General features: G+C 35.7%; 1 protein-coding gene across 4 annotated transcripts in view; it reads right to left on the bottom strand.

The window, feature by feature from the left end:
• Positions 1–17,676, bottom strand: part of THADA (THADA armadillo repeat containing) — a 319,657-nt gene that overhangs the window by 227,346 nt on the left and 74,635 nt on the right. For all 4 annotated transcript variants that reach the window (XM_082357946.1, XM_082357947.1, XM_082357949.1 and 1 more), the window contains 3 exons: positions 12,982–13,114; positions 10,386–10,499; positions 5,438–5,560 (listed from right to left, as the gene is read on the bottom strand). In XM_082357946.1, the coding sequence (XP_082214072.1) occupies positions 5,438–5,560; positions 10,386–10,499; positions 12,982–13,114 (370 nt within the window). The remainder of the gene's footprint in view (positions 1–5,437; positions 5,561–10,385; positions 10,500–12,981; positions 13,115–17,676) is intronic.

Raw genomic sequence — 17,676 nt, 5'->3', positions numbered from 1 at the left:
CTACTTATGTATACTACATACTTTGCTTATACATTTATTTCTTTTCTTATATAACATAAATGCTGCCTTAACAAATATTTAAAATATATGAATGGAGAACCTATCATGTGCAATCACTATGTGGTACAATTATTGTGGTGTGGTGTGGTACACACCATATACCTTCACCCTTTATGGACAGTCACATCCTTGAAGATGGGATCTGCATATAATATTATGAAATATTTTGTCTAGTGTACATAGTGCCAGTTTATAGTAGAAAGAAATACTTTCTGAAAAAATTAAATGGGATTTCGATTCTAATTTGCCTTCCATCACCTCTTAGCCATGGACCTCGAAAAAGACACTTAAAACTTCAGGTCACAAGTCCCTCATCTGCAATCCAGGAAAACTGTACTATGATTTCTGGTCCTATGATTAAGGGGAGGGCCAGCCCTGTCTGGAATTCAGGGTAACTTTCCTCCAAAGTAGCAAGACACTTATCCCATGAGAAAAGAAGAGACGGAGCTTCTAGTAGCCCACGCACCACCTACAGGTGAATTAAGGAAAAAGTACTCTTCCTGTGAGTGAATAAAGCTCCACGCAAAGGCATGCAGTGTAATAAGCAGAGCATGGCTGAGTTTCAGCACCGCACAGCCCTCAGCCTGGCACCCTTGTGGCAACCTCACAACCACCAGTGGGCCTGTCAACGGTGCCGAAAGAGGAATAGAGTGCACATGGCAGCACTAATGGGAAGATTTGAAAGGCTCTTTTTCTTCCTCAAACCCATTGCATACTGTAAACCAGAGCTGGCCTGAGGGAAGCAAAGTAAGATGTACCAGATAGAAATATAAACCTGGTGTGGGTCTGAGAAGGACCCTAAGGTGGCATACTCAATGGAGCTTCTGGGCAAGCTGGAAAGATGAGTTACCTACCCTGCAATGAGGATGCAGGGAAAGAAGATCAGGTAGTTGAACATAAAAAAGGAAATGCCCAGAAATGTCTCAGTTTTCAAAACTTGCCCAGAAAATTCTGTTTCCATAGATATATGTATCTACAAATCACGGTTTGTTACCTAATTTTTAACTAAACTAGCTTCATCTCTAAAATATATGTTGAAGATTATCACTTGTCACCATCTTTACTAATATTTCTCTATTCTGAGCCACTATCATCACTTGGCAGAACTATTACAATAGCTTCCTGATTGGTCTTCCGCCTTCCCTCCTGCCACCTCACAATTGAGCCTCCACTTTTCACCACATCAGTCAAAGCCCATCATCCCCCTACTGTGAAACTCTCTCATGCAGGGTTTTTCAACAGCAGTGGAAGCCAAGTGTCAAACCCCAGACACCAATGGTGACTGTGGCTCATCCAGCCATTTCCAGACTCAGATGAGATGCTACATCACAGGGCATGGGATCTGGCTTCTCTAGCAGCTGCCCAAGGGTTGTGTCAACACCTGCGCAGGTTGTGTTAATGCCCTAAGGGGTGAATTTTGACCAATAAGAGAGAGAAGGTGGGACTGTTCCCAGAGTCGGTAGTTTCACATGGCCCGACTAGAAGATACACCACATGACCAGACAAGCAGCTCAGTTTTCCTGCAAGTTAAACTACAACGCCTGCTTGATAATGTCTCTTCTCTTTTCTTGCCTCACTTCCCTTTTCCCTTCATTCCTGCTGCTGTAGGTTTGTACCATTCAATAAAACCTTAGCACCCAGGCTATATCTCCAGCTCTGTTTTCTAAGGACAGGGTCAAAACCCTAAAAGGTAAGTAAGATACACCTTCGCCGTATTCCTGTAATACCCAAAACTTTCCCCGATAATAGCACAGATTCTAGAATCACACAAAAAATACTTGTACGCCCTTGGACAAAGTTATTTCTCCTCTCCCCTCTCTTTATCTGTAAAATGGGGATTCTAATAACAGAATCTACCTAGCAGGATTGCTCTAAGCATGAACTGAGATAATCAATGTAAATGATACCAAGCACATGGAAAATAGTCAATAAGACAGTCACTATTATGATTATGTCTTACTTATCCTTGTATTTCTAGTGTTTAATATTGTCTGTAACCAGTAGGTATGCCTAATGTCTTATATATATTTACAACAATACATTTCCCCTGGCTTTTAAAAATGCCTAATAGGTGGCAAAGACTGAGAGATTTGTGTGGTCTCAATACAAAGATTGAGGACTCTGTACAAACAATTAATATACACATGAATGCTTCCTGGAAAATGTTCCTTCACTGCAAAATTAAAATTAAGCTTATTTTACTTTTTTTTTTTTCCTCTAACTTACCAGGAAAAACAATTAAGCCAAAAGTACAGATGGAGTCACCTTTAGGTACAAGATATATTCCTGAGAAGATGTGTACAAATCAGATTTCTGTAAATCAAACCATATTTCACACACAGTCAGGAAAAACCACTCTTTAAACAACTTCACACAGAATGCTACGGTTAATTGTTTTGTAAAATGAAGACTTCTTCACATTCATTGAGTATGTTGCCATGGTTCTGGCGTATCTTAGATTAGGTTTTTTATAAGGAAGGAAACAGAACAATTGATATATTTAAGTCAGAGTATGGACCATTATAGCTGTGATGTTTATTTTCTCTGGTAAAGCAAACAAACTGAATAGAAACAAAAAAGATTCCTTTAAAACACGTGTTAGGGCTTCCCTGGTGGCGCAGTGGTTGAGAATCCGCCTGCCAATGCAGGGGACACGGGTTCGAGCCCTGGTCTGGGAAGATCCCACATGCCGCGGAGCGGCTGGGCCCGTGAGCCACAATTGCTGAACCTGCGCTCCGCAACAAGAGAGGCCGCGATAGCGAGAGGCCCGCGCACCGCGATGAAGAGTGGCCCCCGCTTGCCACAACTGGAGAAAGCCCTCGCACAGAAACGAAGACCCAACACAGCCATAAATAAAATAAATTTAAAAAAAAAAAAAAAAAAAGAAAAAAAAAAGATGGCTAGCAGGACATCAGAGCCGTTTAAAAAAAAAGCTTTGCAGGGGTGGGGTGGTGGTTTAAAAAAAAACAAAACAAAACAAAAAACACGTGTTAAAAGGGAAGATTCCCCCCAAATAAAACTATACATAAGCACTTATATATATTTGTGCAGGCTTTTATAGATTATGTGTGCATATGAGTACTACACACACATAAAAGCCACATAGAAAAAAGAGAAAGAAAACACATTCGAATGCTAAAGATTATTATATCTGTATGGTAGTTAAACCGGTGACTTTTCCTTTTCCTTTTATGCTTGTATTTTCAGACTTTCTGCAGTGCCCATGTGTTACTGTTTAAAAGGTCTCCAAAAAAGACTTTTAAAAAAAGATCCATTCATTTCTGATACTTTCAGTTTTCCTAAAGTTGGAAAAGTCACCAGGTTTCACTCTCTGAAAGCCCTTTCATACAGAACATTTCTCTGTTCATCTGGAATGAATGGCTTAAAGAAAACAATACTGACATTTCTGGCAATCAGCTTTATGATCTCTACTCTTCCTGATGGTCAAGCCACATTCCTATCTACCTCTCCTGACAGTATACAGGTATTGCTTCGTTTTCCTGTAAATGCAAAAGGTAAACACCATGTCCTCAGGAGTAGTTAGGCAATGCTCCTAGACAGAATTTCAGACATTTATCTTTCTTACAGGAAGATGTACGATTTTCCCGGCAACAGTTGGCAATCTTGAAGATTCCTCTTTACATTGGGAGTCTGTGCCTTGGGCTACGCTGCAATATACTGACTCTCAATTAGAGGCTCATCAGAGAGTTATGAATTGGTTTGTGCAGCTCACTAATTGGAAAGCCTGCCTTTCTAGTAAATTCTCCATTCTGCAGGTAATATATTAAGGTCTACCTTCTTTTCTCCTCTCCCTTTGCCAGTCTTTTTTTTTTTTTAACACTACAGTCAAGTGCCTACAAACCATAGGTTAGTCTCCTTTATTCTAGAAGGCACAATGATGTAGGAAAAATAATAAAATCATGGTGTTTCTCCCAGGAATTATAAAAAAAAAAAGTGGAAGTTTACTTTCTTTAATGTGAAAACTGTACTGGGTATTGCCCACAATCTTAGAGTTCTGAATCAGAAAGTTTCTGGACGGTAATCATATTGCAAAAAAACAAAAGAAAACAAAAAAAGTGACTCAGCATTTAACCTCCCCCATTTTCATGTTTTGCATCTGTTTTTTTCACCTTTTGATAGAGTATATTTCCAGCATTCACTCAACACACTGACACCCAGAGCCCACAACAGACACATTCAGATACTCAGAGTCATTCTGCTCCCAGCTCAACATCAAGTGCAATCAAAATATCAAACGAGATACCACTTCACACCTGTTAGGATGGCTGTTACCAAAAAAATAGAAAATAACAAGTGCTGGCGAGGATGTGAAGAAAATGGAACTCTAATGGGAGTATAAAATGGTGCTGCCACTGTGGAACACAGTTTGACAGTTCCTCAAAAAATTAAATACAGAATTACTATATGATATACACAAATGAATCGAAAGCAGGGACTCAAACAGATACTTGTACACCAATGTTCACTGCAGCATTATTCACCCTAGCCAAAAAGAAACAGCTTAAGTGTCCATCAACACAAGATGAAAGAATAAACAAAATGTCATATATCCATACGATGGAATTTCATTCAGCCTTAAAAAGGAATGAAATTATGATACATGCTACAACATGGATGAACCCTGAAAACACTATGCTAAATGAAACAATCCAGACATGAAAGGACAAATATTATATGATTCCACTTATATGAGGTACCTAGAATAGGCAAATTCATAGAGACAAAAAGAAGAAGAGAGGTTACCAGGGGCTGGGGGAAGGGGGATGTGGGGAGTTACTATTTAATGGGTACAGTTTCTGTTTGGGAAGATGAAAAAGTTCTGAAAATGGAGAGTGGTGATGACTGCACAACACTGTGAATGTTTTTAATGCCACTGAATTGTATACTTAAAAACAGTTAAAATGGTCAGTTTTTAAATAAAGATAATTGACAGTTTAAACAAAAATAATAACAATGTAGTGTGGGTTTACAATATACATAAAAGTAAAATGTATAATAAAAGCACAAAGATTGGGAGGAGAGAAATGGGAGTACATATTGCTAGGTTCTTATACTTTAAGATGGTAAAATATTACTTGAGGGTAGACTGTGATGTTAAAGATATATACTATAAACTTTAAAGCAAATACTAAAATAAGAAAACAAAGAGTTATGGCTAATAAGCCAACAAAGGAGACAGAATGTAACCATAAAATACCAAGGGTCAAAATGTAGCTTGATCCAAGAATTTATCCCTTGGAGTAACTCCTTAATAAAATGCAGTACATATTTTTTATCATCCAGTGAAAGGTTAGTTTATTAAAACCTACTCAGAGGTGTAATTAAGTCAATGAAAATAAATAGCAAATGCACTTACTGCCCAGACTGGTGATGTAAAGCCCAGAATTGCAGCCTTAGCTCCATCAGCAACGTAAGGGATGATAATTTCTCCCAGACGTGTATCTCTGAACAAGGCTCTAAGGATATTTAAAGCATGAACCTAGAATAAAAAGTTCAAAATCAGTTGTAGGTTGAAGACTGTGGTAATTCCAAATCTGTACATATCCAGTAGCATAGCCTCCAAACAAAAAAATTACCAAATTATAAGAAGAAATGGATAATTCACAAATAAAATAGATTATAATAAAACATGCCTAATGATTGATAAATCAATTTTCTTAAGTAAGCAAGATTTGAACAATGCAATACAAAAGTTTGATCCAATGGACCTATGTAGAATCCTGCACCTAGCAAACAGAGACAATACAGTCTTTCCAAGCACACATGAAACATTTATTTTTTAAAATGACCTCAAACCTAGCCATAAAGCCTCAACAAATACCAAAAAATTAATTTCTTACAGATTATGCTCTGATCATAGTGGAATTAGGTTAGGAATCAGTTTCTTTGCTTACTTTTAAAACTGACACATTTTAAAACACTGGTCAAAGAAAAAAATTTTTAATATTTACAGCTGAACAATAACGAAGATGCTACACACTGACGCTTGTGCGATGCATTTAAGTGGAACATAAAAGAAATGTACACCTTAAATGGCGTCTATTAAAAAAAAAAGGCAAACCATTATATACCAAATGGATAAAAACAAGGTCCTACTGTATAGCACAGGGGACTATATTCAATATCCTGTGATAAACCATAATAGAAAAGAAAATAAAAAAGAATGTATATATATGTATAACTGAATCACTGTTGTAGAGCAGAAATTAACACAACACTGTAAATCAACTCTACTTTAATAAAAAAATGAATTGGAAAAAACGTCCAATTAAGATGACAGAAAAAGAACAATAAACTCAAAATAGAGAAATAAAATTTAAAAGAGTAGAAAATTTTAAAACATCAATGACATAACTATGAGCATTAACAAAACCAAAAGGTGATTCTTTGAAATAGAAACAAACCTCTGATGAGACTAACCAAGAGAGAGAAGAAAATATGCAATAACATGAATACCAAAGAGAACATGACTAAAGGTACATCAGAGAATAAAACAAAAATATTTCTACCCTAGTCAATTAGAAAAATTAAGGCAAAATGAACAATTTCCTAGAAAACAGAACTAATCAAAACAAATTCAAGGAGAAATGGAAAAGCTATATAGATATTACCATTATATAAAGAAAATCAATAGTTAAAAATCCCACTCACAGACCAAAAAGAAAGCAAGACACCAAACCCACCAAAATAACACACACACAGACACACACAAAGACCCACATGATTTTATGGACGAATTCTACCAAATATTCAAAGAATAGATAATCCCAATCTTATTTAAACTGTTAAGAGAAGATGCCCAAGTTTATTTTATCAGTCCAGTACCACCTGGCTATCAAAATAAGGTAGGGACAACTACTTTGAGAAATGGTAGTATCTATTAAAGCTCAACATACACATACTCAATAACCACTCCTAAGTATCTACTCAAAAGAAATGTACATATTTGTTCACCATTAGGCTTGTCAAAGAATGTTCTTAAATGTACTGTTCTTAATAACCCCAAATTTAAAACCACCCAAATGTTCATCAACAGAAGAATGGATAAATAAACTGTATACTATTACATAGCAATGAAAATGAATAATTCACAACATTGATGGATGTTGTAAACTTAATGTTCATCAAAAGAAATCATATCCAAAGAGTATCTAATGTATGGTTACATTCATGTGAAATTTTAAAAAAACAGGTAAAGCTATGGTGTTAAAACTAAGCTAGTGGTTACATTTGGGGAAAAGGTGCAATTAGAAGGGAGTATGAGTGGGCTTTCAGGTGCTAAAATGTTCTGTTTCTTGCTGGTTATAGAAATGTGTTCACTTTGTGGAGGCAAACATATTATTTGTACACATCTTTGTATGTTTGTTATAATTCAATAAAAAACTTTTACATAAAAATGAGGACAGGTACAGCATGAAAAAGGAAAACCACAGGTTAATCTCACTTATGAATCCAGTGAAAATATGTGAAGAAAAATTTTTTTTCAAATTTTTAGGTGAATCTAGCAATGTGTAAAAAAATCTATCATTTCAAAGTTGGGAGTTCATTCTCTGTAGGCAAAGATCGTATTATATTAAAAAGTCAATATAATTCATGATGTTTGCAAATTCTAGAAGAAAACATTTATCTCAAAAATGCTTGAAAGCATTCAATAAAATTTGGTTTCCTTGATAAGAGACGTTAAAACCTACAGCAAATATCAGAAACAACATAAGGATGTCTGCTATCTCTATTTCTATACAAAACTGTACTACAAGTGCCAGCCAGAAGAACAAGAAAATTTTTTTAAAGAATTAGAAGAGTAAAGCAAATTTAGCATTACTAAGGATATGATTACCTATAAAGTAAATTCGAAAAATTTACAGACAAGTCATCAGTTGAATTACAGCAATTTACGTAGGTTGCTGAACATTTCACAAAAGATCTGTAAGACTTTTATGGGAAATTATTTTTAAATGTAATGAAAAACATTAAGGAAGATCTGAATAAGTGGAAAAATAAAGCCATGAACATGGACTGGAAGATTCAGTATCAAAAAAACAAGTCATTTTCCCCAAATAAATCAATAAATTTAAATTCCACCCAAAATTTAAAAAGGGCTTTCTGGTTGAACTTAACAAGCTGATTCTAAAACTTATATGGAAGAGCAATGGGACAAATATTGCCAAGGTAATTCTGAAGGAAAAAAAAAAGGAGATTCACCCTACCAGATATCAAAACTTATTTAAAAAAATACAGTAATTAAAATAGTGATTTGGGCCCAGGGACAGACTAATAGACTAACAGAATAGAGCACAGAAACAGACATGCGTATCGACAGAAATAGTACATGAGAGAAGTAGTGTCAGTACGATAGTACAAGAGGAAAGGATGTATTATATAAAGAAAATATAAAATATCTTTCTGACCCTGGGGTATGGAAGGCTTTCTTAAATGAGATCCAAATGCACAAACCATAAAAGAAAAGGCTGACATATTCCATTTTATTAAAATTTAAAACTTCCAGGCAATAACAGAATAATAAGCAAAGTGAAAAGAAGTGATAGACTAGGAGAAGATACGTGTAATTCAAAGAACCAAAAAGGAAGAAAAATCAGGAAAATAATTTTAAAACAACAAAAAACCCAACTCCTGCAAAACAAAGACAAATAACCAAATTAAAGGTAGCCAAAGTCTTTAAATAGGCAATTCACAGAAGTCATACTAAAGCCTAATAAATACATGGAAAGATGTTAAAGCTAGCCAGTTATCAGAGAAATGCAAAAGAAAACCGGGAAACACAAATTTCACACCAGGCAGAAAGGGAAACATTTGTATACAATGAAACTCTGCTTGGAAATTAAAATGAACTTGGAGCTCACTAATTTTAAAAAATGTTGACTGAAAAAAACCCAAACTATAAAACAATGTGTAGATAACACAATTCATGTAAAAAAAAACAAAAAAGCTCTTAAAAGAATGAAAAAAATGCACGAAATGATTTGGTTTAATGATTACAGATGAGGAGGACCAAAGGGAAACAGAATATGGAGGAATCTACAGTGTATGCAACTGTATCTGTAACGTTTTACTTCTTAAACTTGGAACTGATTTCATAGATGTTGGTTATTCACTGTACATTTTTACATGCTGAAATATTTCACAGATAATAAAAAAATAATACAGAAGTAAACCATGGGAGGGGAGAAGGAAAGCAAATCATCATCCAACACCTAGAAGACTGGTCAGAGATAAAATATTAAATTTTTACCAATTTAATAAAAATGATCACTAGTGGTAATTAATGACCTTGAAGCAGAGTAAGGTAATAATTTAAAGTACTCTTTAAAACCAAATTTCACTATTTTCAGATGTTCTTATTAAACAATGGTATTTTTTTTAAAGTGATAGTCTAAGAAAATGGAGCCAATTATATTTTTCACACTTTTTTGGGGAAAATAAAATGATCATTTCTGAAAAGTGATCAGTAACTTTTTATTTAAAATTTTTAAAGAAATTTCACATCGTATAGTCACAGGCCACTATGTGACATGTGTTAATAAACCCTATCCTTTCCCACCGGTCCACATTCTGGCCCATGGGCTTCCCTTTAATACCTCCCACAGGCTCTGACATAAAACCATATGTACTTACTGTACTTGACTGTAAACTTCAGCTCTCAGTCTGTTCTCTGACCTAGCATGGGCCTCCCACAGGTGGGTAGGAACATCCCACTATGAAGCATTTGCTGAGAAAGCCTAGACAAGAAGTATCTGACAGGTATGCACTACCATGGAGCGGACTGAAGCTGTGAGGAACACTTAACCCAAATTCATACACACACATAAGTACATACTTAACTCAACGTTAGCAGTGACAAAAAAAGGAGTAAGTATTAGCTAAAATTAAGATATGAATATACCCAAAGCCAGACACTACATTTTAGGGAAAGATCCAACTGCCAAATCATAAAATATACATCGACTCAAGGAAGCACACATGAAATTTGAAGGTGATAGCACATTCGTTTTTAAATTTTTAGATACAGTTGTAATATTACAAAATATCTTGTCTAAATTGAATGTTTTCACCACAGTTTAAAAACAGATCATCTTGGTCAATCTATATCAACTAAAGCAATGGTTTATTTTGTGGACTGGAAAAACCAAACCAAACCAAACCAAAACCCCTCTGAATAAGCTTCAAATGTCTGTCTTATCCTCAAGAGTTCTGTACCTTCAGCAAATTTTTTTTTTTCTTTTTAAGTACAGCAAAGATTTAAAACCACTGCCTTCCTAGCAGGGTTTGTATATTTCCATTATTACCTTAGGGACTGTGCTCTGTGAGTCATCTGTAGGTCCAGCCAAAGAGATTAACTCTTTCATTGTTATTTTCAACAAATCCATTTTGCCTTTCTTAGGTTCAGATGCCAACAGTGCCTATGGAAAAACAAGACAGAAATTATCAGGACTATTATTTTATATACACCTGTTTGCTACTTCCCAGAATTGATTCCCCAATGCAAAATCTCCTTTATAAAAACATGTGGTGTTGAGCTAGTTAAGCCACGTGGCCTTGGGCAAGCAGCTTAACCTCTCCATCCCTCAGATTCTTCGTCTGTAAAATTAGGTGGTGATATCACAGCATCTCTAAGGTCACCTCCAGTTTGCTTATTAACTATGTAATTCTAAGAGGTTGAAAATGGCTCTTGTTGACAAATCTTCTAAGACCATAATTGGGTAGCAGGTCTCAGACACAATAAGCACGTCAGTTTTAATAACAAATTTATCCAACAAGAAACTTCTCTTTACTTGAAAAACAAAAAACCTCTGGATTAAATTTCTTGTAAGGATTTGGAAACTCCCTGGAGATTGATCAGTTATTTAATTCTTCACAAGAGTCTACCTGGAGGACTATCAAACTGTAGCACTGGAAACTCCATGGGACAAAAGGAAATACTACAAACTTCAAAGGGGGTCCTATATTTGAATATTCAAGAGGTGCTTATTTATTTTGTGTCTAACATTTTGCCAGTATTCAATAAACATAAAAATAGGAACATCAAACCACTTGAGGCAATAGAAAGGAATGAAGTACTGATACATGTTACAATATGGATGAGCCTTGAAACATGATGCTAAGTGAAAGAGGACACAAAGACAACATATTATATGATTCCATTTATATAGAGACAGAAAATAGATTAGTGGCTGTATAGGACTGGGAGTAATGGGGAGTTTTTCTCCATAGCTAACACCAAGCAGAGGTTTCCACCAGAACAAGAACATTACTTTATTGGTAAGTTATGCTAGGGAAAATGGGGCCTCTCTGAGCAGATTTTTCTGATAATTTAGATTTTATTCAACTAAAACAAATAAGAAAGCTATATATGATTACTAATGTGTCTCCTGGGAACAATAGTTCTTTTTCCCCAAGAGCTGTGCATAGTTATGACATTCTTCCCAAGGCTGGGCTAAGAAGGTGCAGTCCTGACCCCTCTATCACTATGACCAATATGTAGTACTAGTTGGGAACCAGAGATGGAGGCACACAGCACAAAGATGCAACCAAACCTTGCTGTTGCATTAACACATGTCCTCAGACAGACATATGAGGCAAAAACACACTAGGTCAGAATAACTCAGAGGCAGGAGAATGACCCACACTGGTCCAGAATGGGTCAGATCAGAGAGGAGTCGATTTCTGAAGGTCACCAAAATCTACCCAGCAGAACCACCTCGGTGATCTCTATGCCAAATCAACCTCCACGACTGGTGCCCGTTGTCATAAAAATCATGACTCTGGGAATTTGAGGGAGGCATAAGAAAGGGAAGGAAAAAATGTTGGGGCACTAAAAAACAGACTTCATTTCACTTATTTTCATCGCTTTTTTTTACACCACCCCATTCCTAGATTTTATCTTCCTGAATATTAAACAAAGATCATTCAGGTCGGGTCTGATTTAGTATCATGAGGACTTGGTTTTCATTCTTTGGATTCACAATGGTGACAGCCTCTTAATTTCAACACTGTGGAAATAAAATATTTTCTTATCAAGTAGCAATATCTGAGTATGCTGATATGAAGCAATCTTTAAGCAATCTTCATATCTTTATGCTGATATGAAGTAATCTAAATTAAGTGGAAAAAAAGCAAGAGACAAAACAGTGTGTGGAGTATGCTTTCATCTGTGTTAAAAAAGAAAACACGTACACACACACACACACACACACACACCCAGCAGAGGGTGCCTGGGCTCAAGTCTTAGTGCTGCTCTTACTATCCCTGTGGCCATTAGCAAATCACTTACCTAACCTCTCTAAGGTCCAGTTTCTTCATCCACAATATACGGATGATCATAGGACCTACCTCGTAGGCCTTGAGGAAGGATTAAATGAGATAATATATGTGAAATAACCACTTATAAAAGTTAGCTACTATTAGGATTAGGATTATTTTATGCATGGATATTTTATAGAAGGAGTCAAAAGAAATTGTTAACACTGGTTGCCTACAGAGTCTTAAGGGTCTTTGACATGAAAGGAAGAATATTTTTTCTAACTGAGAAAAAAAAAAAAGGGCAGCATGCGCACTTCCTGGAAGTGAGCAATGAATGCACCACAGCGATGTCTTCCTACTTCACACACAGACGGAAATCTCTACCACCCTCTGTTCATATTACAAGACTGACCTCTTAGAGGGTTTGTTCCAAGAAGAGATCTGTCACAGGAACACACTGTCCACACATTAAAACAAAATCACAAATGCTATAGTACTTGTGAAATGTACTATAGAGAATCAGAAATGTCCCTTATGCAATATGCTCACATGTCAGGGGGGTTAGAATACACTACTATCAACAGACCAAAAACAAACAAACAAACAAAGCCCTCAGCTATGATCCTATAGATAAGTACCTACCTGTATGTAGAAAGGAATTCCAGCACTGCGTCTTGTAGCACAGAGTTTAGATGAAGGATCACTGCATCTAATTTCCTCTAAAACATTCCATAACCACTCTTCCGGTAGCTTCTGCAGACTCAAATTAGGGCACCTAAAAGGCATATATAAAGCAAACATTTGGAATTATCCGGTACCAAAAAGTAAAAGCATAAACTATTGATATACATTAACACCGTTAGGAAAGAATAAACATCCTTACATTCGGAGGGAGGGAAACTAAAAAATGTCTCACTTTCCACTTTTCACCTACTTTCTTCTTTATGATGGGTCTTAGCATTTGTAGCTATTATAGATTCCATTTCTTACAAAAGCATGAAGAGCATGTGTCTTGTCTGCAAATGAGCTTTAATACCTAGGCCTGCACCCACACCCAAAATGTTCTGAAGGTTAATCAAACTCTCACCAATGTTCTATATTGCAAAATTCAAGATTTCCAACAAGCAGAACATAACCTTATAGTTTACTGTAGTTTATATTCTACAGTTATAGAGATTATACATATTCATATACACATTTTTGAAAGTGTATTTTAGTAATCATTTTAGCTTTCTCAAGTGTGGCCTATCGCAAATAAAATTTTCATCCACATCCCATGGAGAATTAATAAAGCAAGTTATTTGGAAAGAACCTTAAACATTTTAAAGTTATTTGGACATTACTGTCAGTGAGATTCTGCTGTACTATGTTAATTGTTATTCTAGAGTGCTTAAAAACATGTGACTTTAAAAAAAATTTTCATCTTACGCCCTAATATACAGTTATATAACATTATCCTAAGAAATAGCGTATTTAATGTTAGATAGGCACAATTATTTTAGAAGGATCATAATTGGATTTAACTAAAATTAATACGAAAATAAAGAGGTAAAGTCCAAAGGAAAAATACTCTCTCTTTTTTAAATTGAAGAAGACAGTCTGCAGACAGATAACTGATTTCTAATTTGTAGAGAGAATTAGAGCTCTTAGAAACATGTGGGTTTGTTTTTTTTTAATTGAAGTATCATTGATTTACAATGTTATGTTAGTTTCTGATGGGGACTTTTTTTTCTTTATTTTAGTTTGGTGTTAAGATAGACAACTTCAGTTTCTGACTAACATTCCAAATCGCAACTCAAATTTAGTTGTTTATGTCTTGTATAGAACAAAATATACATAAATAATACTACTTTGAAGGAGGCATTTTTTTAAGTTTGACATGGGCCTAAAAAACATTATTTCAGCCCCAAATGTTACAACCAAATCTCCCTACTCCCAGCAGGCCCTGTAATTTTAAAGGTTTCCTTTTAGCCTGGCTTAAAGTCTATCACCTTGTTCCTGCTTCTTCCCCCTCAGCTCCCTCAGCCATAAAAACCAGCCATCAACAGACTGAACCACAAAATTAAAAAAGATTCAAAGGCAGAACAACCAAATGCAAAGTGTGAACCTTGTTTAGATTCCAACTTGAAAAAAACAAATTTAAAAAAAGATACTTTGAAATAAGACAGATAGTTATGTATATATTAGATATTATATGACACCAAGGAATTATTTATAGGATGTGCCAATGGCATTGCGGACATAGAAGAAAGTGTATTTTTTAGAGAGGCACGCTGAGGTGCATAGGGGTAAAAATAACATTTCAGGGATGTACTTTGTAATACTTCAGCAAAGGACAATGAAAGGGATAGATGAAGCAAGTGTGGCAAGGCAACTGCTGAATCTGGGTGATGGATAAAGGTGGTTCATCACATTATTCTCTCTCTCTCTCTACATATATATATACATACACACACACACACACATACATACACATATACGTGTGTGTGTGTATATATATATATGTTTGAAATTTTAATACACTTTATATGTTTGTAATTTATGTTTGAAAATTTTCATAATAAAAAATTCATTTCTATGTTTGAATTTTTTATAATAAAAATAATCCTCCCACACTTACGTTACTTACATTACTGAAGTTACTTCCCAATCACTGGGTTTGTATCTTTTAAAAATTATGATAAATGCATCTGTTTCACAGAATAATTTCTCTAGTATACTACTAACATTGCCAATGTGGTATAATCCTCACACAGTTGCCCAGTCAAAAGCTGAAATCTAAATCCCTAGGAGTTGTTATTTAAGTGCTAATGATACAGTTATGGATTACTGCCTTTTTTTGCTCATTTTTCATTGTCTTTTAAGTATATTTGGGTTAATTTACACCACAATGGGTGAGCAGAGAAAAAAACAAAGAGAGAATTAAAGCAAAGTCACCTTTCTGTGATCTAACCATGCAAGAAAAAGCTGGAGTCACAGAGGTGAAAAAAGGAAAGACTACTTGATCTAAGGTTATCTGTGGGTTTCATTTACTAATATTTTCTTCCCCACCACAGGACCACTGGCAGTGAAGGACTGGCTTACAGATAATGCTTCAGATGAAGGTTAAGTATTCCTGTAGGAATTCACTATGTAAGAAAAACGAAAGGGGAAAAGGAACTGCAGGAGATGAGGGACACTTTCCTATTTCCTTATTTTTCTATCAAGTGCACTGAAATACTAGTACAACAAATACTAGTTCAATAATGCTCCTCCTCCACAACGCTGTCCCGGGCCTCCCTGAGCTGGCACACAGAGCTTCTAGCAAAGTCAACCAATCCGAGAAGGCAGGCAGGTCTGGGATCAGAGTGGGCCACCTCGCCAGGCATCACCCTTCCTTGCCTGAACTTACAATGGCTCTTGACTATTAAGAAATCTTGAGCTAACTCATTTTCCATCTTGATCAAATCTTCCAGTTGGAAAGGTCCCCTACGTCCTGGCTCCAGCCCTCCTACTTGAATCTAACCTTAAAAATTCTTCCAAATTCCTATGCAGACCTTCTGTTCTAGTAAGGTTGTTCACTTTGCAAATTGCAGTTCTTTGTTGATCTGGAATAAACCCATTTTTGCTGGAGAAATAATTGGCAGTCTATTTGTTTTAAGTCAATAGCTGATACCGGAGATCTGCTGGGTTCTAGCTCTAGAAGCAGAAGTAATGACCAGGAAGTCAGTTCCTGTAGGGTAACTTGCCTACCTCCCAGGAAACAGGGAATTTCAGTGGCTTCCTCTCCCATGAAAGGTTGTAAAGGCTACTGCCAGAGCTGCTTGGGGCTAAAGCAGTAGGAAAAGCCATGGGTCCAAGGGAGACTCTATCAACCAGGCTGATTACTAACTAGGTGACCAGATCTGTGATATCCCCAGTATCACTGTGGATGGAAGATCCAAGATGCCACTATTTAATCTAGTTTCTCTGCTAGAAAGGAATGAGCCTAGAGAGAGAGAAATAAATAAACTAACTAAAAAGCCTCCCAATCATAGCCAACAAACCAAAATTCAGAACAGAAATAAGGTTTTTATTAAAAAAGATGATCTAAAAAGATCAGTAATTAGAACATAAATTCACTCTACATGAAGCTTAATCTTATGGAGCAGTCTGACAAAAACATTAAAATAACTGCTTAGATACTCAAGAGCTAAATGAAGGAATAACTTTCACACTATTTTTAATCTAGCAAAAAGAGATGGCAGGGAGAGAAATTAAATAATTTACCCAAGGTTATATACAACTTAACAAGTGACAGAGAGAGAACAAAAACGTAGATTGACACCAAAGCTCTTGCTTAATAAATTAAAGGCATTATTTCAAGGTGCCTGTCCTAAATGCTCAGACATACATTTGGTTTGATCGGTTCATGATAGAGGTATTATCAACTCTCTTACTATTTGCTTCAGTAGGTTTCATTCAGTCATTTGGAAAAAAGATCTATTAAGTACCTAGTAGTTGCTTGGCACTACGGTGTGCCCTAGGAAAGGAGCAGTAGAATAAAAATTCCAAATTACACGTAATTCAGGAAGCAGGTTCCTATGGATCTAGAATGCATTACCAGAGTATATTGTTTTTAAGAACTGCCTTCCTAATCACGTTTTAGTCAGGTTACCGTTCAAATTGATTTCAGTCCCTGAATATCCACCATCAGAGGAGGGGTTAAAATAGTTTTGAAACAAACTGGTGATATGGATAGAAAGCTAGCTGGAGAATCAAAATATCCTATAGAAAATTCACTCAGCGGACAACCTACTTGTGACTGACTTGAGGTAAACTGTGTCACACTCAACTCCCTTAGACGACTGGGGACATTTATTACTGTTAATTAACTGTTTTCTTACATTAACTGAATGACTCATCGCTGGCCTCAAGAAATTATGTCACCTTCAAACACAAAGCAACTAATTTCACATTTTAAATGTGAAATACATTTAAAACCAATATATGAAGCAAAATTCCCAGAAAATTATCAAAACTCAATTGCCAGGAAATTAATTATGTGTAACCTCAACGGAGTAAAGGTTAAGCCTCTACCAATATCTTCATTTCCCAAATAATAATTTACTTACCAAGCTGTTATCACTAAGGGTTTTTTGTTTGTTTGTTTTTTGTTTTAGCACAAGAAGGAAGTAAATTCTTTCCCTTTCCCTAAACACACTTTTACTTTGTCAGGTTTAAGAGCAACTCCAAATGAAAATTCATTCAAATAAATAAGTTATTGGGTACAAAAGTAAATGTCAATAAAAACAAAGCTACTTATTTACTGATTGTTAATAAACTTTTACCTTACCATGGTTCCTTATTTTTCATTTG

The sequence above is a fragment of the Balaenoptera borealis genome (genome assembly GCF_965194805.1).
Source record: "Balaenoptera borealis genome assembly, chromosome: 15".
NCBI classification, from domain to species: Eukaryota; Metazoa; Chordata; class Mammalia; order Artiodactyla; family Balaenopteridae; genus Balaenoptera; species Balaenoptera borealis.
This window is presented reverse-complemented; position numbering and strand designations above follow the sequence as displayed.